The sequence below is a fragment of the Lethenteron reissneri genome, chromosome 20, assembly GCF_015708825.2.
Source record: "Lethenteron reissneri isolate LAM-NWPU_2019-01 chromosome 20, ASM1570882v1, whole genome shotgun sequence".
Lineage (NCBI taxonomy): Eukaryota > Metazoa > Chordata > Hyperoartia > Petromyzontiformes > Petromyzontidae > Lethenteron > Lethenteron reissneri.
The window spans coordinates 7,026,224-7,050,991 of record NC_083798.1 but is presented as its reverse complement, the minus strand read 5'-3'; the positions used below and the strand labels follow the sequence as shown (position 1 = coordinate 7,050,991).

At 42.8% G+C, this 24,768-nt stretch overlaps 2 protein-coding genes across 4 annotated transcripts; one reads left to right on the top strand and one right to left on the bottom strand.

Moving 5' to 3' along the window:
- Nucleotides 1-565: 565 nt before the first annotated feature.
- On the bottom strand, nt 566-4,234 carry LSM5 (LSM5 homolog, U6 small nuclear RNA and mRNA degradation associated). The gene is made up of 5 exons (XM_061554452.1): nt 3,867-4,234; nt 2,018-2,113; nt 1,526-1,553; nt 1,308-1,380; nt 566-824 (listed from the first exon to the last, which is right to left on the bottom strand). Exons 1-5 carry the CDS (start codon nt 3,901-3,903, stop codon nt 792-794), a joined length of 267 nt encoding a protein of 88 aa, XP_061410436.1. The 5' UTR covers nt 3,904-4,234; the 3' UTR covers nt 566-791.
- Nucleotides 4,235-4,380: 146 nt separating this feature from the next.
- LOC133344666 (late secretory pathway protein AVL9 homolog) lies at nt 4,381-21,473 on the top strand. Of its 3 annotated transcripts, XM_061554711.1 has the most exons (17): nt 4,584-4,739; nt 7,373-7,487; nt 8,048-8,133; nt 9,829-9,900; nt 10,490-10,579; nt 10,692-10,758; nt 11,689-11,729; nt 12,227-12,265; nt 12,504-12,573; nt 12,700-13,145; nt 14,110-14,244; nt 15,278-15,512; nt 16,488-16,605; nt 17,420-17,473; nt 17,986-18,074; nt 18,708-18,923; nt 20,696-21,473. In XM_061554711.1, exons 1-16 carry the CDS (start codon nt 4,665-4,667, stop codon nt 18,905-18,907), a joined length of 1,932 nt encoding a protein of 643 aa, XP_061410695.1. In that variant the 5' UTR covers nt 4,584-4,664; the 3' UTR covers nt 18,908-18,923; nt 20,696-21,473. The 3 variants fall into 3 exon arrangements, with proteins under 3 accessions (XP_061410696.1, XP_061410695.1, XP_061410694.1); XM_061554712.1 differs by lacking the exons at nt 4,584-4,739; nt 20,696-21,473 and adding an exon at nt 4,381-4,487 and having other exon boundaries at nt 18,708-19,953; XM_061554710.1 differs by lacking the exon at nt 20,696-21,473 and having other exon boundaries at nt 4,585-4,739; nt 18,708-19,953.
- The last annotated feature ends 3,295 nt before the right edge of the window (nt 21,474-24,768 follow it).

Here is a 24,768-nt window from a genome sequence, read left to right as displayed (position 1 = left end):
TATATTATACCCTTCCAGCATCGTAAATGGGTATTTTTTTCAGAGACACAAAACCTGCTTTGGAATCTAGCAACACATTTTACTTATGTAAATTTATCTTGGGAATTTTAAACATGATTTCAAGATTTAATTCCTCTGGATGTTATTCAGTAATCTGTTACGTGTAAAAAGCTTTCCTTCAACCATTACATATTAAAGTGTTTCAAGTCTACATCGCAGTGAATTCATGTAATTACACTAGAGAAAGCATACATAATTTGCTGGAATGTCTGAACAGATAGAATTCGTCGATTCTAAACTTCACGTATTTTTAAATAACCGTCGAGACAGATGTTGATACAAGTGAAACCAGGCAAGTTATCATAATTGTTTACCATTATCTTCATGTCACCTTTAGGAGGCAAATCGGAATATAAACAGGGGAATATTGCACCACAAAAGTTATAATTGGTTTGTGGTTGAAGTATTCGTAATGAGGTAAAAAAATGTATCATATGTTGCTCCACACAAAAAGTATCAGAACCTGAAGGAGGTTGAAGATTGAGGACTTAAACATAAACAGAGGTATGCCAATGTGTAACAAATTTTATTCAAACTTCACACAAGAAATGTACAGCATTGTCACCCATATGCTTTACATCCTTTACAAGTTGAAGTAGTTATCATGTTTGTATCAATAATAATTGGCTGAAAGTAACATTGAATGTGAAAATGCCTTCACAACCTGTAATACACAAAATACAAATAGTATATTCATTCTATCCAACATCACACACAAACGGAGCGCTGCATTAGACTTCAGGGCCCTCTCCTCCAGGAATTAACTGCAAAGAAGAAAACACGGTTTGAAATGTAATAACAATTAAATAATTTCACTGCAAATCACAAGTATAGACGAGGATTATATGAGTATAAATAGAATGACCATGTTTTATGATTTAATGAGCCCTGCACCAAACTGCACATTTATTATTTTTGAACAGTAATGCTCTATAGCTTGGAAATTTAATAAATTGAGTGACAATGTGGGATCACATTCACCAGCCACTACTTTTAACACAATTAAGTATGCATGTAAATCTTGCCTATAAACTGCATGTGAATTACCCAATGACTAATCTTCATCCTTTGCACTCTTTTAATATTGTAGATGTTATATTATGCATAGCTTTTATAGTGAAAGTTTAGAATTTAAAATATAAAACATACAAAAATACTTGTTGGATTACATACAGAATGTTTGTGGTTGGTCTATTTTTATGGTTAAGACTGAGACACAAGAACATCTGCACTTTTTTTAAACTCACCATCGTGATATTGTTCCCATTGAGAAGAATTTGATCCAGTTTAGTTATTCGTCTGCCTTCTGTTGTCGTCTCACTGGATTTAGAATACAAATGGGCATTCAAATGTTAAAATTGAATAAAATACTTTTACTGATAATTCAGAAACTCTTAACAAAGTATTCTTGCAATGAAAATGTGCATTTAAATAAGTGTTAAATAAGTAAAAATGTAATACTTACAACTCCGTAACATCTTCCAGCACCATATCTTAAAAGTCTGTGTTAAGGGCAAACCTGTAATGCAGGATGCTGGTAAACATTTCAATTCGGCAGCCACGTTTCCTTAACTAATATACATAGGCAGACACAGTCAAGCCTCCAATTGCCACTGCTACGTCATGCACAAAAACTGAGACTATTTTGTGAGGCAGAGCTCAGTGTTTCGGGAAATGATGTCCGACAGCTCCACCAAACACATTTTAATGAGGTCAGTATGGGAAATGTGTAGGTAATACATATTCAATTCCTCTGTGCTTTAACCATTATACTGACAATTACATTTGGCTTCGGTATGACTACGTAAAAGAATTCAAGCAATTATATTACTCATCCAGCGATTAAATTAAATTATAATGTTCAAGTAAATGAATAATGAAAAACCGATTTTTCGTACCAAGACTGCCTCCGTTATCACTATCCGACGAATATTGTAGCAGCGCTGAGAAAGGATACTGACAAAGTCATCAAAACCTAGCAAGGTGCCAACGATCTCCTTGTCATTCTTCATTACAATATGGATGCGGGATCCAATGCACTTGTCCACCAGCTCTGCAAAAATAGTTAACAGGACAATTACATTTTAACTTCATGGCCGAACCCCGGCTCTCGCATGATGTCCGTGATGCAGTAGTTTTTAGTCTGTTGATGGTCGGCGACGCGGCAATCGACTCATCTCGACGAGCTGTACACGATGCACCACTACGGTGCCACGTGCGAGCGTTCAGGGTTTCGGCGCAATCGTCCTCGCTGCGTTTCGACATCGCGGAGTAGCACAGATTTCGGATTGAAGTACACCCCTGGAAAAAAATTGTGTCCCAGAAATAAAACATCTAATTGCCTCGGCCATTTGTATTATTTGGTACCCCGGGGTACCGCCATGAGGATCATTTGTGGGAGCAAAGCTCTGGTATAAAAACTGTACAAGGCGTACTTTATTTAAGATTAACCCTCTATAAACCATTAAAAACAGGTCTCTATTCGGTTTGCAACTGGCTTGTCTAAAGACAGTGAAAAATCCAGAAAAACCTCCATGATGCTCAGGATCATTTTGAGGATGGTTCTGCATCTGGATGTTTGGACAATTGCAGAGTGTTTTGCATACGAGGGTATAACATTCTAGATTTGAAGTTTTCGTGACAGCAAGGATCCATAATCTTTGGTTCTTTCGGTAAAGTCACGTAGGTGAAAATAAAAATAACTAAATTAAATTACGATGTTTCGGAAGCAAAATTACTGTAATTTTGTTTCTTGCTGTGGTTGTCCCACCTGATGACGGAAGCTTGTGTTGCTTCCGAAACATCGTGATTTAATTGTTATTTTAATTTTTTATTATTTTAACCTACGTGACTTTACAGAACTAACCAAAGAGTATGAGGGTATAACACTCAAAGGTTCCCAAAATGCGATTTATTATTTTATTTCTATTATTTTTATGTTTTTATTTTTACCTACGTGACTTTACCGAAACAACCTAAGAGTATGAATCCCAAAATCCCATTCACGTGTCCACAGGTACAACAGTACGTACATTACTGCAATTTGCTGGCCACCTCGTAAGTTTCATAAATCTGTTACCACGTTGGTCAGTGGGGGTTGATGGGGGGCCCAGGACCGGTTCAAACATCACTCGCCACCGATGCGGCGGAGAGCCAAATGTACATGTCCAGATTCACAGGGCAGTGAGTTAACTATATATATTTTTTCCACCGCTCCTATTCAACTAATATTTAAGCCGGTAAAAACTCATTCAGCGCTGTTGCGTTGCATGTGTTTTTTCTAGTTCACATTTGGGCCTTACAGACTCATGGTTCATGAAAGAAACAGTTAAGCAGGCATATTCTGGGATTCATCAGCAGTCAGACCTGTTGCACAAATGCCGATTTATCCCCATGTTACAATATATCCCTGTTTTTTTTTTAAATGCCGCAATTAAAGCATAGCCCGGAAGGGCCCATAGGCCGATCGTTCAACAATTAAGCCGTAGTGTGCATTCACTGTGCACAGTGAACGTAAAGCAATGAAACGATGTACACACTTTAACACGTGTAATCCTATCACAATCCACAACAAGAGCACACTGCAGGCCACTAACACACGTGTGAATGAATGAAGAAAAGCAAGGCCTCTACTCGAAGCGCGAGTGGCCACATCAGAAACACTGCAAATCCGCGAGCCTTTTCACACAGTACAACAGCATGACACGTAACATCATGCAGCACAACAGAGCGAAGACGCTCGAGTCCAACGTTTTAATGTAACACAAAGCCTGCATTGTACAAGGAGGCGACTATCCCCTCGTTACCTAGAGGCAGCAGCTGGGATGGGTTGGTTGTGCTCATGTCGAAAGCCGATACGGCCACTCCGGTTTCTACTCCTTAAGCTTGGGAAGTGCTACCGCCTGCAGTTTTAAATTATAGCTACCCGTGGGTAATTTCCACTTAACGAAAACAATATTAAGTAGTGCAATACAAAATTTATAGCGTTCGGAATCTTAGAAGCCCGCCTTCTGACACAATAACGCACGGACACCCCAAATTCAATTATCGGCGCAGGCCAGATCTGTCTCGGCCTCGTCGTCGCCGCCGCCGCCATCTTAGGTAGGGAAGCGAGTGTCTTTCTCGCAATTCTATTGGTTGTTGGTGTCCTGACGTCACAGGCATACACCGCCCTGCCGATAACACGGGCAGCTTTCCTCCCCCGCCCCCACGTAAGATGGCCGTCGACGCACGAAGTCACGTGGATCTTCAACGACCCGTCGTCATGGGGGGTGGGTCATGGGGGCGGGGCGTGGGGGGGTCATGGGGGGGGTCACGGAGAGTGCTTCCGGGGTGAAGCTGCGGGGAGCCTTGTTGACATCATGAGCGGCGCGGGCCCTGTCTTGGCCGTGCTGGTGGTGGGCTTCCACCACAAGAAGGGCTGCCAGGTAATCATTGCACATCGCTTTACACACTCACACTGGTGACGGTGGTGGTTGATGCTAGAGGTGATGGTAGGAGTGGGGCAGTGCTGGTGCTGGTGGGTGGGCTTCCACCACAAGAAGGGCTGCCAGGTAATCATTGCACATCGCTTTACACACTCACACTGGTGACGGTGGTGGTTGATGCTAGAGGTGATGGTAGGAGTGGGGCAGTGCTGGTGCTGGTGGGTGGGCTTCCACCACAAGAAGGGCTGCCAGGTAATCATTGCACATCGCTTTACACACTCACACTGGTGACGGTGGTGGTTGCTGCTAGAGGTGATGGTAGTAGTGGGGCAGTGATGGTGCTGGTGGTGGGTTTCCACCACTAAAAGGGCTGCCAGGTAATCATTGCACATCGCTTTACACACTCACACTGGTGATGGTTTCTGCTAGAGGTGATGGTAGTAGTGGGGCAGTGATGGTGCTGGTGGTGGGCTTCCACAAATAAAGGGCGAGTAGGTAATCATTGCACCTGGCTTTACACACTGACTGGTGGTTCAGCTGCTGCTGGTAGTGATAGTGGAAAGGATTGTGGTGTTGGTGGTTATGACGGTAGTGGTGGTAATGATAGTGGAAATGGTGGTTGTGATACTGGTAATGATAGTGGTAGGAATCCTGTGGAGATTAGGTTAAGCGCCGGGCAGAGATGACCTCTGAAGTGAACTGCTGAGGGAGGGTCATGTTTGTGTGCAGACTGCCCTATGTAACATCATTCCAACCGTTTGGTCCACAGGACGGGTTCTGCAGGATTTTAAGGATGCCTTGGTGGTCCGCATTTTTAATAGGGGGAATCGGTTACAACAACTGCCATCAATATGCCAGGGATATGGGTTTTGTTCATGTATTTCAGAGTCCCTGACCCTCTGCTTACAATCATGAAGGACCTTCAGAGATGGTGGACAGGCCCGGGTAATGCTTATTGGCCAGGAGTCTAGAGCCATTTTCTGTTCAGCTTGTGTTGCGACAGCACTGTCTTCTGGTACATACACTATTTAACATATTTTACCATGTAATTCGAGAAGCTTAACATGGCTGTAACGGTGGAATTTCAATTTGGTACAGATACAATGGGAAAGCTGATCGATGCCCGGGTGTGGTCAAGGGATGGGCTCCCTATTGGTCAGTCATGTTATGTATGCTGATGATCTGGTAATTGCTGCTCTGAGAATGTGTTGGAGATGCTACTTCTGAACCTAGAGCCTGCTACTAAGAGATTGGACCGCATCATCAGCCGCAAATATTCACCCCCCTCCCCTCAAGTCCCCAGGACTGATGGGGCATGTGTGGAGAATTTTCCATACCTTATCAGTGTGCTGATGACCAGCTCTGGTTAGGCAGCAGAGGTCTCCAAATCAGTCCAGCGGCATTGCCTTTTCATCAGCTGCATAACGCTGTGGAGACGCTACCTGGTCTATCGCTCCACACGAAGCTCTATGGTTTGGCCACAGCTATACTCTTGCTTCTCGATGCTTATGAAACGTGTAGCCCTTTGAAGGAACACCTGCGCTGGATTAAAACATTCAGGCTGCCCTGCCTACGATCCATCCTGGGTTTACCCAGGATTGATAGTAGGCATGCAGTACTGTATAAGCAAGTTAGGCTGCTGTGGCAGCTGCATTCCCTCTGCATGTGTCGACAATGGGAATTTTATTAAAATTTGATTAACTTTTAAGAATGACTACAGTGTGACACTGGATCTAAAGAGTATTTGAAAAACGCCCCAAATAGAGGGATACCACGTATAAGGATAAACTATACAGTAATGTGTGTTGCTGATGAGCCCTACACGAATGAAACCTTTATAAGTGCCTTGTGTGGAATTTTTTTTTTTATGAAAACATATTTACAGGGGTTAGTGTTGTGTTTTGTCTCCATTGGAACACGAGCATTATCAGCTGCACCTTCCACACATGCTCTGCCCTGGAGGCTTCAATTCTTTTGCGTTTTTTTGAGGTTGGAAAGTGGAGGTATTAGAGAGGTGAGGTCAAACCGTCAATTTCTGAAGGGCAAAAAGAATTAACTTCTTCCTAGCGTTGTCCCCGCTGTGGCGCAGGGTCCGCTTTTCGGCATTGTCTTCTCCATTTGGCTCGGTCCAGGGCATCTTCAGGGGATGCGTTGACCGTCTTCATGTCTTCCTTTATTCGATCCATCCATCGCTTCTTCGGACGTCCGCGTGGACGGCGGCCCTCTGGCTCAATACGCACGGCAGTCTTGGCCACTGATGACTCTTCACTTCGCATCACATGGCCGTACCACCGAAGCCTTGCCTCAAGCATCTTGTCCGCAATGGGGGCCACACCAAGTCGCTTCCGAACGTCTTCGTTCCTGACACGATCCCATCGAGTGAGCCCGAGGCTCCATCTGAGCATCCTCATCTCCATGGTGTGGAGAGCTTGTTCGTGTACAGTTGTGGCTGGCCAGCACTCGGATCCATAGAGTGCGACCGGTCGGACGATGGTCTTGTATATTTTTCCCTTCAGCCTATCCGGCATTTTCCGATCACTATTATGGTCATTACCACAGCTATACACTGGGTGTATATAAAAAGCTACCATTTAAAACCAGAGAAAAGGCAGACATACATTAACAATGTGTTGCTTTGCAAAGCTGACATTTGGAGAAACGTATGTATGTTGAATTTCTTTTGCACCATACAAAGCCATTCGTGCTAATCGGAGGTGCGGGGGCAGGACAATAGGAGTTGCTATATAAATGGTGTTTATTTAGCAGTTGATACATAACAACCTTTTACTAATGAATTAATACCTATTGGTGAGTGGAAAAAATAAGCCCCATTCCCCTGTCATTGAATGAGCCGTTTAAAACATAACAAATGGCACCTCTCCCAGGTGGAGTTTTCTCATCCTCAGATTAAAGATGATAATGGAGGCCGTTCACTGCCAGAGGAATGGCAGCACCTGCCTTATCTGGCCTTGCCTGACGGTGCACACAACTACCTTGAAGGTGAGTCGAAATATACTCAAGGGGCGGCACGATAATGCCTCCAAAATGGTGTTCACTCGCTTTGTTGTAGGAACTTGAATGAGAGAGACTTGTGTTTTAACTTGTTCTATAAGCCAGGGTTACAAAATTGTGAGTGGCAGGAACTCCTTTCCATCGGCCATCCACACTCGACTCCCTGCCCCTGTTCAAACCCAAGCTCGATACCTTTTTTTATCTTCTGCCTATGACTATTTTGCCAAAACAAGTACACATACCTTCTTTTTCCCAGTGATGCACATGTATATGCAGCATCTTGAGATGCAGCTATATTTAGACACTATATTAATACAAATTGCAATTCATCCATTTTATGTATACTTCTTTTGTGATTTGCGTTCCTTTCCTGTACTTTTGCACTACAATATTTGTTTTTGTATTGTTATAACTTTCTGACCTGCCCCTGTTGGACATCTGTGAAAAAGGGCTTCACAGCTCATGAATAAAGATTCTGATTCTGAATTGTAGTGGCTTAGCCTCCACGCTCGGCTGACACTGGCGCACGTGTGCTTCTTTCCCTGCAGATTGTGTTTACTTCCACCTCCCTCCACGAGATGGGGACAGAGGCATCGTGTACGGAGTGTCTTGCTACCAGCAGATTGATTCGGAGGTGAGTGCTTGGATAGGCCGTTGAAATTACCATGCAAGAACAACCTGTAAGTTAATTAGCCGTTGTATTTTATTTACAGTGGATTTACTTTGGTATACAATGATTAATACACCTCTTGCTTCAAATTAAAGATTCTGCCTTACATGTGAGCTTCAAGCTCTTGCTTGAGGAAGATTACAGTTGTGGAGTTGTCAAGCCCAGCGTTGAAAATGCTGGTACAAGCACATTCTTATACTTAACATGTTCTTTCCATAACATTTATCTTGAAAACATCAACGTGACTGTGCTTGCCATTGTTGCAATGGAGTGGCGGCATAGCGCTTTGAACTCGGTGATCTGCGTTCTATTTCTGGCCATCGTGAACATCAGTGGAGAGTAATATGTGAAAGAAACAGGAGGACTTCTTGACAATTATGGCTAATCGCCTGATGGAGCTGGTTGTAATCTCCAGTGAAACGTTATACTCGAATTGTAATTGTTGTGGGTTTAGTCTCCAACACACCGGTGTACTTAATTAGTAACTAATTGGCACGTTTTTATTTTACGTGACAAACCTTACTAATTGTGTCGTTAAACCTGGTGGCAGGTTTAACGACACATTTATATTCACGCGATCAAACTCAAAAAAACCTTCATGAAAATATCTGAACTAGTCCTGGTGCCTGGGTACAGAAAATATGCTTGTAGAATCTGGCAGTAAGCACAAATGTAAACAATTTCGAAGGTACTATGGGTGTCCACGTTCGAGGGCAAAGCTGGGGGTATGGCAGTGGTTTCTAGGGGTTACATTATGACTCGCACAGCACCAGCCAGTCACCTGGCAGGAAGACCCATGCTACATTGCCATCATCACTGCATATCCTTCAGCTTGTCTGTGGCTGAGATAGCTATATATTTTTGTCGTTGCTTATATTTGTATATAATGGTATTAATAATCAGTCGTGTTATTAATATTAAATAATAGTTTGTTTTGCATTATCGTTTACTTTGTTTTTGAAAATCAATGCTTTGAACACTCCTGAGTTATTTCCTAACTTTACAATCCTTTGTCTTTACTTTCTTATGGAATTGGAGTTGACAAGTCTGAGTAGATGCTTACCCCGAGCCCTCATTACTTTGATAGTGGCATTGTCTTTGAGCTGTACGCCTTTTGGCGTCCTCTGGTCTAGCACCGTTTGAGACAAGGCTCAAAAGAAAGCTGTCTTTGGTGTGGACCAATCAGTTTCAAGGACAATGCATATATTATCAGTGTGTTTTTTGTTTGCATTCTGACCACAAGTATTGTGGTTAATGCAGACATGATTCCTTGTAAAAAAGGTTTCAGTTTTGTTGCCAGAAAAAAAGGGGAAAAACCTGTTCTTATAAGTCTTAGCTTATTAAATTTCTACAACTGCACAAGTTGTTCTGTACTCAGACACCTGGTTTCCCCCACCAAACTTCACCAGTCTGCACTGACTGGTATGGTGAGGTGTGGTCAACAACCCCCATGACTGAAAGGTGCAGGGAGGTAGTGGATTGACAAAGGGCTGCAAATGCAATTTTTTTTTTACCAACACCTGAGCTGCTATGTTTTTTTTACTGTGTGCATATAAACTGTACAAATGATGAAGAGTACGTCATGCTTGGCGTCTAAGCACTGTATAAGAGACTATGGTAGCACAGCGCGAAACGTGGCTGCGATGTCTTTCTCCCCAGGCTCTCAAGGTGCGCGACTCCGAGGTGACACGTGGTACGGTGCAGAAGAGCGTGTGTGTGCTCAGCCGACTGGTGAGTCACCGAGGATGCTGAGGTAGAGGGGTAAATGATGCATTGATTCTTATATATTCTTATGCTCGCAATAAATGCAGAACATCGTGCATGTGAGAATAAATTAATTATGATTTAGAAATAAATACCGGGAAGAGTAGAGGCATCATGTTGACCGTTCAGAAAAATAAGTGGTCTTAGCCTAGACATGGCCTGGGAAGGGATGGAGTGGTGAAATTTGATCGTGAGCAGGAGCTAAATTGACTTGTATCACAAGACTGTGAGAGATAGTGATGGCTCTGAGAAACTTTCACCAGAATTGCTGTATGCAATTCGTTGACGTGACTCCTGCAGCAATCAGAGATGCTGCACTGCACCACTATGTTAAAGATCGATTTCAGAATGGAATCCCAACCCAGAGCCATGCATTTCATCAACTCACGAAGGGGGTGAATCATTATAGGGCTGCTGTAAGTGCACTCCTGCACTCTAAATGAAACAAACAACAATCACGCTCCTATAACGCGCTTAATTAAATTAGAAAAGCTTTTTTGTCGACATTTTCTCTAAAGTTTGTATTTGTGTGTTTTGCTTGTGTTTTTTTGTGCAGCCCCTTTACGGGCTGTTGCAAGCCAAGCTACAGATGATCACTCAGGTCTACTTCCAAGAGAAAGACTTCTCCAAAACTGATGTTTTAAAAGTAAATATTTAAACAATGCAAGCTTTGTATTATATTAGGTAGTGTTTTTGTTATCAAAGGAAACAAGTCCCATTAATTATTTTGTCTGACATGCAATTTCTCATCTTACCAGGAGCTGTATGAACAACTCAATAGCACGTTGGGTACAAATCATCTGGAACCTTCTCATCTGTACATAGGTAAACGCAAATTAAGTTCTAGTGGATAATACATTCATTTAAAAAACCTCCATACATCTGTCTCTTGCTCCTCAGCCAATTTAATATATTTGTACCATTGCGGTTAAATATTATCACATTGGTACTTGAACAATTTGTGGAGCTTTAATGTTGTCAGTTGGTGTACTCATTGTTTTTATTTGGGTGTATATAATACACATCTAAATATATACCACACATTGAAAACAAGACAATGATGAAACTCTAATTCAGCATAATAAGTGTATTCTACTGATGCCAGATTTTTATACGTGAGCCTTTGTAATCGCTATGTTGATTTCTTCATTTTCTCCTGCAAGAGTCTGTATTTACTTGGGGTCAGCAATGCACCACTACATAAAATTAAAAGTGTTGCCATAAAATAATCACCATTGGGTTTATTAACCCTTTCCTGTTCCGATAACGTACGTGTATATATCCTTCCACTTTGGCCATTTGGAAAGCATTGTTAGAAATGTATACGTTTAAGTACAAGGTGTTTATTTACATACGTGTACGTCATCGAAACGGAACCAGAAGAAAACCTAAAATAAAATAACTTTATTAGTACCGAGGCTCCCACAAGGCCATGCAAGAGGGCGTGTGGCACAGTTTGGCACCAGCTATCATAGAGTGCGGTCGTGTCGCTATAGTTCTGTGGTGAGTACAGTTCTCTGTGGTGAGTGCTATACCTCTCTAAATAAAATGAATGCTGAACCGCTTGCACGTACTGAGGTTCAGCAGTGAATGGGACCCACCTTGCAACTTGTAGTCATCTCCAAATGGGAAAGGGTTAAGAATACTAAAATATTACACTCCTGGAAATTTACCCGACTGAAGGTGGAGCATTTGTAGTAACTGTATGTGATGGATATCACCTGGAATGATTCTTTGTGCCTCGTGTGTTGGCAGGCTTATCCGTCAGAGAGCTGCTTCTGCATTTTGGACACAAGGTATTAAAAGTTACTGCCTGTCAGTAAAACATACGATATTGCTTAATGATATCTTCAGTGAGTTGTGGCAGGCATGCGTAAAAACGACATGTAGCCGTGAGAGATTCTGCCTGAGAGCCTTGAATGAGATGGCAACACCGATTATTTTGTAACCAATTATGAGCGCAATCTGACGTTAAATGTGCTGAACTCGAAAAAATACTTCCACTTTGGCCATTTGGAAGCATTGTTGAAAATGTATATGTTTAAGTACAAGGTGTTTACATTCACCTTTGACACGTATTGGAAGACGGAGTGGCCCGCTACATTTGTTGATGTTTCTCCATCACGACTGTCTGACAAATGAAAAAAAAAATTCAATAATTCGTAATTATATTCATTTTAAGAGGCACTACCATTTGATTTTGGAGAGCTCTATTGTTCTGCATGGATTGTGTTGTGTGCATTATAACAAGCAGTGCAATTACTGATTAATATTAGTTTTTTGTCTTTTACAGGCACTTATGCTCTTCAAATTAATTCTGCTGGAAAAGAGGGTAAGATATGAAACCGCATTGTAAATCACAAGCACCATATTGGGAAGCAGTTGGTGCATATCTTGGATGTTGAAAACTAAATTTCTTATTTTAATTTAGTGGACAAATACAATATTTTTCCTGAGTTGGAAATTAAATAATAACATTAACAGAGAAATGGAAACAATTGAGTGGACATGTTTGTAACTCATTTTTAAGGCAATATTTGAAAATGGATGCATCATTCAATGTGTTGCAGGTGTTATTTTTCATTGCACCCGTCCATACGTTGGTTGGAACAATAATGGCACTACTCTCCCTTTTTCCAGGTTCGTGAAAACTGCACGTGACTTATGCTTTATACACTCAAGTCTGGAGTTCTATTCAAATAAACGCTTATACAATCACAATGAAAGCATGTACTTTTTGTTTTACGTCCCCCCTATGTTATTCAGGAATGATAGAACGCGGCTTTGTGGACTCGGTGTCCTACAGAAGGAAGGATTCTATGGACGAAGCCGACTTTCTGGAATCAGCATTTCTTTTCACGTCCACCTTCACAAACTCTTTTCATTCGACTCAAGCACAAAGCTACAGCGAACAAGTAGAACCAAACACCGAGCCACGGAGGACAGGGCCCTCTGAGAGGGCATGTGCATCATTTCCATTGGACTCGGAAGGGAATGGTGTTAATGTGGAGGTGGGCAGAGCGGATGATACAGAAGAGGCCCGGGCAGTTCCAACCAAGGGTCTGGTCCAGAAATTGTCGATGGGCGATGGAGCTCCAGTGGTGGTGCAGCCTCTGCATGCCTCCGGTGACCCGACTGCCCGGGTCACCAAGGGTCTCCTCTCGGGCCTGGATGAGGACCAATATGGCATGCCGCTTGCCGTGTTTACCAAGGTGCGAACTTACTGGGCAGTGAATGGCTCAAGAATAATAATCGTAACAAAATAATAACAATTACGATGGCCAGGTGACTCAGATGTCAGGGCACTGAGCCAATCCAGATAGCCACTTGTGATTAAAGCGGCTCACTTATCCTGGCTGCACATTGAGCATGGCTGAATGCTTGTTGCTAATCCACACACAGTGTTTATGTCCTGCCAAGGTTCCACGAACTCGCTGCTGAGTTTATGTTCTCAGCACTGTCATTCATGACTCCATAAAAAATATCACATTTAAATATATTTTTCACTTGATGTGGCTAAATTCCAACTTTCATAATTAACAAAAAGATGTCACCTGACAAACAATTGTCAACAGTAGACAATGCGGGAAAATGCATCCCCCTCTAATGTGTGGCAAAATATGTCCATTGAAGTGATATCAGAAGGAGTTCTATAAAATAGTATGCGGGCTGTTCCATAGCACACAAGGTTTCCGAACATTACAAATTCATATCAGCTCATAACATGACTTATAACATAGTTGGCATAAGCATTGGGCAGCAAAAAACTTAAAGTAATTCTCACAATTTTGTGGAGTTGTCAGTCGCTCAGGTTAGAGTCACTGCAGAGATTATTATCACTTAGACATTTTTGCGAAAATGGTATTCACTCAATAAATCTTTAGTTTGTGCCAATATTGCCCTAAGTAAAGTAAGCATCAGTCAACATTAAAGTAGAAATGGAATGATACAGATGCATATAGCAACAGGAATGAAAAAAGAAACCCTTCAAAATTAACTTTTTATAACCTTGACACTTTTTTTAAAGGGCGGATGATTGAATTTCAATTTTAAAAAAGTAATGGATATACTGTAGAGGGGTCTGTGTGCATTACAGATGTTGCAACAATGAAGAAGGTGGTGTGTGGGAAGGCAGGGACAGTTTTTTTAGTGTACCATCCTTGTGCCTCCATGCAGGGCTACGCGTGCTTGCCCTACCTCTCCCTGCAGCAGCACTCCCTGCTGAGTGATGTCTCTCTTCGAGGATTCGTGGTTGGAGCCACTAACTACCTCTTCCGCCGACAGAAACACCTCACCGACGTCACAGTAGATGTGAGTCACGACTGAATCCACTGAGAAATACAAATCATTGAATCATCCACCTGCCTCAAAGGTGAGAGCGCTGAGGTGGCACTAATGAGACCCTGGGTTGGAAATCCATTAAGCTTTCTGTGATTAAATGGTCTTTGAATTGGGTGCTATGTCTTGACAATTTCACTAAATATTGCGATAAAATTGTAAAATTAGAAAGATCTTCGACTTTTACAGATGTTCATATTTTATTGATGAGAAATGTATGATGTGTGTGCTTTTGGGTGTTTGTGTTTATTTAAAAAATGTAATCCAATTTATCGAGGCTAGAACACAGAAGTCTAAGTGACTGAAACATTGACCTCATCCTTTTAACAAGATAATTTTACTCATCATCGACCTTGAACTATCCACTACTTGATAGAGGCCTTCCCACACTATCGCCATCCCTTACAGTAATACAATGCCACAATCCATCTTCTGTACATAAGCTAATGCCATCACTCCACCTCCTTAGTGGGAGATCAAATTTCGATTTTCCCATCATCAGCCTTGAACAGTCCACTGCTGGATAAATAACTCGCCAAGTTGATAACATCTCATGATCAAGTGATGCAACAAACCACATAGCACCTGTACATGAGTTGCTTCAATCGCTCCGTCACTGGTGGATTTACTCTGGGGAACATTCCCCCTCATTGCAGCCACTGCCATTATTCTTGGTTCTTTCGGTAAAGTCACGTAGAAGGGAAATAATAAAATAATAAAATAATTTCCCTTCTTCGTGACTTTACCGAAAGAACCAAGACTATGAATCCTTGCAGTCACGAAAGCTTTAAATCCAAATTTAACTGCCATTATTCTTAACCATCCATTCTAGGGGACACGTCCTGCCCAGCCCCACATCTCTTAACAGTGATGATGAAATGATCAACCTGCATTTGTTCTGTAATGTATTATTTCTGTATTTCGGTTTAACCAGATCAAACAGCGCAAGTCTAAGATGAAAACAAAAAGTGCTACATGCAGCGTTTGTTCGGTATGCTTTCCCCAGATAGAGAAGGCTCACCTGGAGTTCCAGGACGCTGCTCTGGAACGCGCTCTGAGCCCCACGACGGCAGACCTGCGCTTTCTGGCACTACTGGAGCGGCAGGTGCGAGAGAACGGGGCGAGCGGGGCCTCCGACGGCGACGGGGGGGGCAGTGCGGAGTGGGAGGGCAGCGAGGAGTGGGTTCGCGCCCACTTCCGCCTCTACCTGATGTCGCTGCTCGCCACCACACAGCTGCCGGGTTAGTGGCATCGCGATCGAACGTGGCGGTGGTATGATTGTACCAGGGCCCAGATTTCTGGCTACGAGAAGAGTGGAAATTGGACAGATGATCACATTCCATGCCTTGAACCAGGGCACATGCCAACCAAGCCAACAGGACTTTCTGGGATGAGGAGTTGTTCAGTGCCATACACAACCCTAATCCGTCAACTCAGTTGCTGTTTACGTTTAATGCCTTTTGTCTACTGGTCTATGAGGGTTTCCCCATGCTGTGTGGGTCGTGGTGGTTATTACACCACACCTCAACATGCTGACGAGTGTGAGCCAGTGAAAGTGGGGAGTGTACATGTGAGAGCATAGAAGTACAGTACAACAATGTATTTAGATGCACAGCTTTAAGATGCCTCTACCACTAAGCCCTGTCGGACATGCATTGGTATCCACAGTTAGATTGAGGTGATGCCATGAGTATCAATATGAAAACCTTGTGGTTAAGCTTGTCAACTTGGTATCTTATTGAAGGAAGGACTCTTAATGTTTTCGCATTCATAATCCAATGGTGCTATCACTGCCATGCCATAATAAGCTGATATTTTACCTGAGAACACTCACAGCTTGCAGTGAGATAACAGTGAGATACATCAGATGACAGGCCTGGAAGATGACATTAATACTACTAAAGCTCCTTTAGCTGTGCACTTTTTATATCACCTTACAAAGAGTGGTGTGCAAAAATCAATAGAACCAGAATGAATAATTCTTAAACCTATAATTAGACAAATTAAGGGAAAAGCTAATTTAACGTGTTTTCATTCCGTTTTTGATAACATGGGAATCCAGGATCTCAGCAGTGCAGTATTAGCTCCTGAGCCACCTGGCCACTGCCAGCAGGAAAGATTCAGTCGAGCATCTGCTTACAGCGCACATTCAGGTTCACTGGGCAGACAACACGGCAATAACTGTCGCGCATTTGCACTGCGTTGTGATGCCGCAGACAACGAGGCGATGCTGGCCGACTACGGCAGCGAGTTCGTGGAGGCGTGGCAGGACACGCACAACCACCGCGTGTGGAGCAGCAACAAGCACCCGGCCATGCGTGACGTGCAGCCAGGGTGGGTCCCCCTGCCACACGTGCAGTCGCATTGGCAATCTGCTGCTGTATTAATCATCTCTGTGCTTGAGTCACTCGCTGTGGTATCATGTAGCCATTTTATGGGTCACAGTAAGCCCTTTCCCCAGTGTGATATAATGTGATTAATGGAAGTAAAAATGGATTGTATTAATGCTGAGGATTTGCACAGTATAGCTATACAGTAAAACCTTGGATTGCGAGTAACTTGGTCTGCGAGTGTTTTGCAAGACGAGCATTTTTTAAAAATAAATATTCATTTGATAAACGAGCGAGGTCTTGCAATACGAGTAGTACGTATACGCTTTGTCTTCCGAGCATCACGTCATCACAACTGATATACAAGTGCTTCGATATAAGAGTTGTTTGGATTACAAACATGTTTCTGGAACGAATTATGCTCGCAATCCAATGTTTTACTGTATATGTAGAAAGAGATATAAGGACTACAAAAAGTTGAGTTGGGTGCACTGCTCCCTTTATGCTATTGCTTGCTGTCCCAGTTGTCAATGAGGAGGACTGTAGCTTAGCTATTTAAAATTAGACATTGTTTAACTGAGTTCTTGGCTCCATTATGCATACTAAACCACTCCTCGAAATATTCATATGACCACTGATATACTTCACATTTGTAATACATGGACTGATTCCTTCTGTATGAATAAATGCCTTCTACATATAAAACATTACTGTTTGCAATGGTGGAAAAGTTAATTAATTTGATATTTTCTTGGCATTTTTAGCATTTTTATCCGCCTTTGCCAATGTTCTGTCTTCACCTTGTCCTTCACTTTCAGACACCCTTTCCAGGGTCACTACACAGTGGCTGACGTCAAATTGCGACTAACACAGTAAGTAATACAAACCTTTATCAAAGTATGTGGGGAAAAATCTCAATACAATCTAAATACAAATATATATAAAAGTGAGGGATTAGATATGCATAAACGTTGACATTTTCATTGCATGTTCTCTTTCCAATGAAGCAAGGGTATATAGAGTGGGTGGTGACTGCTTAGCCTCTTTTTGTTAGCTTGCCAAGGGATATCTGTGTGCACGCAGCAAGGATAGGATGTGTATGCGCGTTTGTGTTTGTACGATAGTATAGCAGCGCACTGTCTGCGAACCCGGCGACCAGAGTTCGTTTCCGCTTATGACCAACACCAGCGATGATTATTTCTGGTGCAGTGTGTAAAAACATCCGCACTGGAGAGATAAAAGTGGCCGGGCGTGGTGTTAGCCATCTAGCACCCAGTGTGCCGTGCTGGCCATCGTAGGTACTCGCTAACAGCACTTGCCACATAAGTCTGTTTCAAGGCTATGTGGGGGATCTTTGTCTCGTGTGTGTGTGTGTATCTCACAGCTCTGTGCAAAGCAGCGAACGCGGTCGGCGGATTGGCACGGCCATGCTGTCAACTAGCCGCTCGGTCCTGCAGACGGGGAAGGCTGTCGGTAAGGCTGTACAAGGATGGTCTCCCATTGGCAAGCTACAGTCTTGTTCCTTCTGCGTCCCGTTTCAGCTCTGAAGAAAGACCATTAGCTTGTGTTACATGAAGGGAAATAAACCAATTTGGATGGCTGTATAACCAATGGATTTATTTCTGAAACATTGCACATTGTAATTCGATACAAAGAGAAAGGCTATTTCTTTCAAACGTTTTGGTGAAAACTGTTGTCTTCTACTGATTTATATTCTTTCCTGCAAAAATGGCCATTTCCTGAAATGTTGACAGCATTTGTCAATGATAGCACTGCACTGACTGGGAGTGGGGAGGGGGGTAACAAACTAGTGAGGGTAAGAAACTGTTATTTGAACAATATTAAAGGAAGTCTTGAGAGTGAAAGCTGGAGGGAGGGTGGCAGAGCAATTTGGGAAGATTGTAAGGAACATGCTGATCTCCTATTCACCGAGCTGCGAGTGCTTATGCTATGAAGCAGAAATTCACCGGCACCTTCGTGCGGTTACTCGTATGTGTGGTTGACTGAAGTGTTGCTGATGGATGGTCTGCTGCAGTAAGTTAATTGATTGCACTTGAGTGTGTCACCAAGAGCCTCACAAGAAACCGTCTCTCTGTGCGTCGACAGGCCAGTCTGTGGTGGGTGGGGTGTTGAGCGGCGCCACCTCTGCCATGTCCTCCTTCTTCTCGTATTTTTCCGGCCGTCCCAACCAGCCGGGCAACTCTGCAGCGTCCTGGGGAGGTCACACAGATGAGCAAGAATCTGGAGAGAGTCTGCATGCAGACCCCCTGTTCCACGAAGCCATCCATTTGACCTCTGACCCTTGAATGTGCTGAGGAGAAGGTGCTGTAATACGGTGAACTGATGAGAAAGTTTGATTGGTATACATTGAAATCGCTTTAATTTATTTATTTACTTGAAATGTGTTTTATCTGTAAATGGTACAAAAAGTATTTTTTTTATATTGTTTACCTGGCACTAACAATTAATAGCAATGTTATGTACACCTTTAAATGTAATCCTTTCAGGTAAGCAACAACTTAAAATGATAGAGAACTCAGCATAAGAAACGTCTCTGAGAACATTGAGAATGTGGATGTTGAGCACACTTTGTGCGCGACAATCATTTATTGCAGCGCCTTCCCCTTTCCCGGAACACAAAATGGACATGAACAGGAAATTGCCAAGTTGCACTTGGTCATTCAATTGCCTAGTTTGTGTGGTTAATAGCGAGCCACTCGCAGAGACACTCAAACGTTTTTGAAAGAATTCTTGATGATCTGAAAATATTCAGATAAGCATAAAAGGGTCTGTTTCAGAACATAAAAAAATAAATTTTACTCTTGTCCTATGGGCATTCTAGAACAGTATTTTCCAGCAGCATTTCTTTACGAAGGCAAACTCTAGACTTATTTTAACTTTGGATTTCATAAGTAGGGTGTGGCCCATTAAATGCTGCTGAGATGCTTTTTTGCAAACAAGAGTGCTACACAAACACCGTGAAGCCTATTAAGCATAGTACAGCAATGTTGTACAGAATATATCACGTGTTGTTGTCGTGGGTTATTGACAAGAATCCAAGTCTCGGGCAAAGCCGGGTAGTAAAGCTAGTTGGTAATAAATAATAGACATGGGTCTGTTTCCCCAATGTAACATCAAATGGTAGTCTGTCACCCTATGGGCCTTCGAGACCAACGTTTTCCAACAGCATATTCGTAAGCAGGACAAGGTTGTGTAGATACTAAGTTTGTGTTTTTGGATGATCTGAAAATTTAGTTATCGTGTTTTTTTCATTTTGCTATTTTGAAAAATAATTTTGGAAAAAAAGAAAATTGTACCATCGTCAGTGTTCACGATTAAAGTTGTACACCAGCACACTCCATGGCCCCATTACTCCCACCGTATGCCTTGTCTCTTGATTGGCCTTCCACCAATGTGACGCCCATAGCAAACGTTGACTGTTTCTTTTCTGTTTCATCCGTGGAGAAAGATGCTGAGAATGGTCATTGTTGGTCATGGGCCTCAGTGCAATAGCCTTTTGTTTTGCAAGGGCCTGAACAGTTTTGACAGTTCTTTGGGGGGGGAAAATATACTCCAAGAGAATGCTTTTTTTACTGAACTGGTCACACTATGGTAACATTAGTTTAATCGTATCGTTTGTTTTGTTGCGACGTTAAACATGTTTTGCCTTGAGTGACTCAAGGCATGGATTCTCTTTACAAATATGTCATCAACATACAAGTGAACAGCACTTAAATATGCTGCGGATTTGAAACCTGGTAATAATTTAGGGATAGAGTGAAAGTTTAACTTTATAATATGCATATAATTGCCGGCATGCACTGTCCATCAATAACGCGACGTGACACTGGCCGTTTTGTAGGCATGTGACCATGCTTTGATTCATTTATTAGATTCTTAACGTGCATGATACATGAATCGAGTCTTGCGAGTAGGATTTGTTAATGTTACATATAATTGGTATAGACAAAACTGAATAGGAAAATCAGTACATTTGATTAGTGAATTAAATTGTCACTCCGGATCGTGACATTTCATACTATCGCTAGAGGTGTGAACCATTGCTTGCCTCGTGTTTTGCACTGACTAAACAGCCCTTGAATCACCAGAAGAGATGACTGCACCAAGCATCCATGGTCATCCAAGCTGATAGAAGAACTCAATCCAGAAAGCGATCCACCAAATGCTCTACCGCGAAACTTGTATCCTGTATAACGTGTACTTTTACTTCCACTATGTAATGTATAGAAGCGAATCTACAGTTAAGTGCAACTCTAAAATGTCAATCCGCTGTTGGATGGAGGAGGCCTCCCCACCAAATATCCGTCGCGGGTTTTTGTATTCCAGCAAAGCACTATGTGTTGGTCCGTATGGGTTTATTTGGGGGTGGGGGAGTCAGGAGCCACTGATTTTAGCTGTGGCTATGAATCTCGAATTAACGGTTCATAGTGCAGTGCCTTAACCACTGCACCACCAGATCTTGTTGCAGTACAAACTTATGATATATATCATTTTTGCATCGTTATTTAAACTCTATTATAAATATAAAAAGTACAGAAAATGTCGGTCTTTTTTTCCTGCGTACTGTGTGTTACACTTGGTTTATCGTGTTGAAGCTATAATCAATAAAATATAATGCATGGAGAGAATTTTCAGTGGTCCCTCCCAATATTTTAGCAAGTTAAATATTTGGCTGGTGTTAATCGGGCAACGTTACTTTACAGGTTGATAAAAATCATACGTTCCAGTCAAGACGTCAAACCGTAAATCTCGTGATATGGAAGGTATTGCATATGGTTAATTAAATAAGATGAGACGTTATTGACAATTTGCTTTATCTTTACAAAGCTGCGTGCATTGTGCGAACTGCAAAGATAGCAGTTTCTCGGCATGACACGGAGGAATTTGTTTTGCTGTGTTCTGTGACATCTTGGAAGACATTTAAATTCCACTGGCACAACAAAAAACGAAGCGTTGCGGCAGTGACCTTAACTTGTTTTGCGCAAATGCGTCATTGTAACGCCTTAATTTACGTGACATCCCATAAATAATTGTAATCTCGCAGCTGCGTGTGACGTACTTGGGTGACACGGGGCGCAGCTGACAAAGGACTCCCAAGGGCTGCACACGGAGCCAAAGGTCAGAGGGGTCAAATGTGTATGTGTAAGGGGTCAAATGTGTATGTATGATTAGCCAACCGTGCTAATTGGATCTGGGTGGAAAGGACAAGACGATAAACACAAAAAGCAGCTCTACTGAAATTAGTTTGCAAACTAGATTTAAAAGTGCATAGGGGCCATCCATTTAGTACGTACGCACGCATGGAGGGGGAAGGGGGGTGGTTAACCCAAATGCGTACGCTTGCGTATGGGGGGGCTCTACTGACAATGTGCGTACGCATAGGAAACGGGGTGGAAGTGAAGTCTCGATAATAATTTGTCTACATTGGCCTTAAAATGAGTTAGATAGTCCGGCGGTGGACTATCTGTTTGCTTAAACACGTTAATATTTTGAATCCTTGATCGTTTCTGCGTGGGTTAAATATCGGCCATGGTATAGAATTCGGGGGGGGGGGGGTGTAAAAATTCCGCCTGTGTACAGGGAGGGTCGGAAGGGGTCAAGTTTTGACAGATTTTTGCGTTCCTACTAAATGTATGGCCCTATAGCTTCCAGTGGTCTCTTAATATCGGAAGGAAGAGCGCTCCAGACGGCTCCACAGAAGCGCACGTGTTGCGGTGACCGTCTTTGTTCGATGACTAAAGGGGTCACAACTTTAAGATTCACACACACGAAGCAAATCAGCTCTCCTCTGACTTTAGGCACTCGGGAGCTCTGGTGGCTTAGACAAACTGGGCCAAGGGCGAGTGACGACTGGTTTCTGGGAGTCGCTCTGCGGGTGGCGGCATGCAAAGCGAAAGCGGCGGGTTCAGTTCAGTGCATTTGGTATAGCCCTGTGAGCCATTCGGCTCTTGAATGGGTTGCAACCGCAACAAACAAAAAACGTGAACAAGAAAACATCTTAAAGTGACGACGCGCAAACAGAAAAATCCAGGAAAAAACAGCAACATCTTACAGAAAAAAGCACCGTATATCAATGCTGCGTGCAAAAATCCCAGTGGGATGGAAGTAAAAAAATAACAAACCATCTTGGTTCTTTTGGTAAAGTCACGTAGAAGGGAAATAATAAAAATAAAACATAATAAAAATTTAGTATTTTTATTATAATGAAATAATAATAAAATATGGTTTATTATTTTATTATAAAAAATAGAACATACTAAAATATGTTAGATTTTTATTATTTTATTATTTCCCTTCTACGTGACTTTACCGGGGAAAAAACCAAGAAGATGAATCCCTGCAGTCACGAAAGCTCTAAATCGAAAAATAACAACCGTAAGGCGTCGCGTGCTGCGTTTCGTGGCGGTTTCCGTGTGGCCAGGAGCCGGGGTGCCACCGTCGGGGTCGTGTGAAACGGGCCCGGCCGCCCCGCTCCCCTAACGGAAGAGGGGGGGGGGGAGCGGGCAGTGGAATCGGTGTGATTGGCGGAGCGTTGTCACGGCGACCCCTTTCTGATGCCCGAGAAAAGTTACGTCAGCCTTTTGAGAAAACCACCCAAACCCCCCACCCACCGAATAAAACACAACACAGCCGCCTCTGTGCTGCACAAGAGTCAGATGGTGTGGCTTCTCTCAATAGCCACGGCGACTGTCACTGTTCCACTGTCACGTCCGTGGTGATTGTGATGTGCACGTTATTTAACGGTGCAGCTTTTAGGGTAAGCTGCTAGAAGCACAAACACATGATATCTGTGCTCTGAACGATGTGCAACACGCTCGAATGGATGTTCACCGTGGAGGTGGAGTGATGATATATGCTGCTCGTGTGCGGGTTCTAGGTGGTTTGTTCCACCGCAAGAGGGTGACAGATGGTGACGACTCAGTGAGGGCCTTCATGCAGCATTATAGGAATCATGGGTGATGATAAAGCAAATGTGTTGAGCAGAGCGAGGGTTAAAGTCCATGCGGTTATAGGATCACGGGACTATTTCCTGACAAAAAACATGGAATTTCCACCAATGGCCAAGGACTGCTACAGAAGTTGAGCACTTTATATGGCCTAACAGAGCATGATGACACCTTGAGGTTAATGCAATGAAAATAATAATAATACTTTACAGAGGGCAATCCACTGCTGTGTGAACGTCTTCCAGGTTGTTGACCATACTTCGCCAGGTAGGGGCCCGGGATTGCTTCAACTATTTTCTTGCCACTGATATTAGTTGTGGCCGGGAATCCTCCTCATGTTCATTAGAGATTAACACCGTATAATTAGGGGTGGGAAACGTCCTGCCGGCGGGCCGTATAAGGCCCGCGAAATCATTTGGTCTGGCCCTGCCAAGGCAACCGCAGGCGGGACTCGAAATTCAATAAATCTTGGAGCAAACCTGGAAAAGCAGTTGCGAGTAGCAACATCATCATCAATACCAGCTAACATCACACGCCTCACCAAAGAGAAGCAGTTCCAGCCATCACATTAGGGGTGAGTTAATTAAATGTTTGACCAAATATAACAGGATAATTTTTAAGTTGATACTTTTGTATGGCATGTGAATGATGTTATAAATTTCCAAATGGCCCTTGGCAGAAAAAAAGTTCCCCACCCCTGCCGTATATTAACACCGTATATTAACTAATCTGCCACTACTCTAAGCCTGAGATTTCAGGTGTACATCTACAGCCCTGTTGTCTATCCACTGCTGGACAAAGACATCACCATGCCGCCAAGGTAGTGGAGGTCATATCACCATATTTCACAATGCTGGTTGGTGGAGGTTGGTGAATACAGGGAGCATAGACGTTGGAGCATGGTAGAGTACCACAATGGATTTAAATTTCACAATGGATTTGCTAGCACTGCCTTCTGCCTCTAACGTATTCCCGCAGCCTCCAACACGTGTTTTGTGCATCGTTGTCGCCCATGCAAGCACTATCCGGCATCAAACCTGCGTAGCATTTAAGATCAATGATATGGGCACTTTCCATGTGATTTGGTCATAGACTCTGTGTTGGATGTGCAGCGTAATTGGCCAGCTCTTATTGACAATACAAATTATGAACAAAAAAAAGCTTATTTTTCAATAACCTATGTTGACAAGTTCTTCATG

What these genes read in the sequence shown, in the direction of transcription:
- LSM5 (XM_061554452.1), bottom strand. Translation starts at nt 3,903, where the DNA reads ATGAGCACAACCAACCCATCCCAGCTGCTGCCTCTAG. An exon ending in ATCCCAGCTGCTGCCTCTAG is followed by an intron (nt 2,114 to 3,866) that starts GTAACGAGGGGA and finishes CTATTTTTGCAG; the next exon opens with AGCTGGTGGACAAGTGCATT. An exon ending in CTGGAAGATGTTACGGAGTT is followed by an intron (nt 1,381 to 1,525) that starts GTAAGTATTACA and finishes TTCTAAATCCAG; the next exon opens with TGAGACGACAACAGAAGGCA.
- LOC133344666 (XM_061554711.1), top strand. Translation starts at nt 4,665, where the DNA reads ATGCTAGAGGTGATGGTAGGAGTGGGGCAGTGCTGGTGCTGGTGGGTG. An exon ending in TGTGTGTGCTCAGCCGACTG is followed by an intron (nt 9,901 to 10,489) that starts GTGAGTCACCGA and finishes TTTTTTGTGCAG; the next exon opens with CCCCTTTACGGGCTGTTGCA. An exon ending in TAATTCTGCTGGAAAAGAGG is followed by an intron (nt 12,266 to 12,503) that starts GTAAGATATGAA and finishes AATGTGTTGCAG; the next exon opens with GTGTTATTTTTCATTGCACC.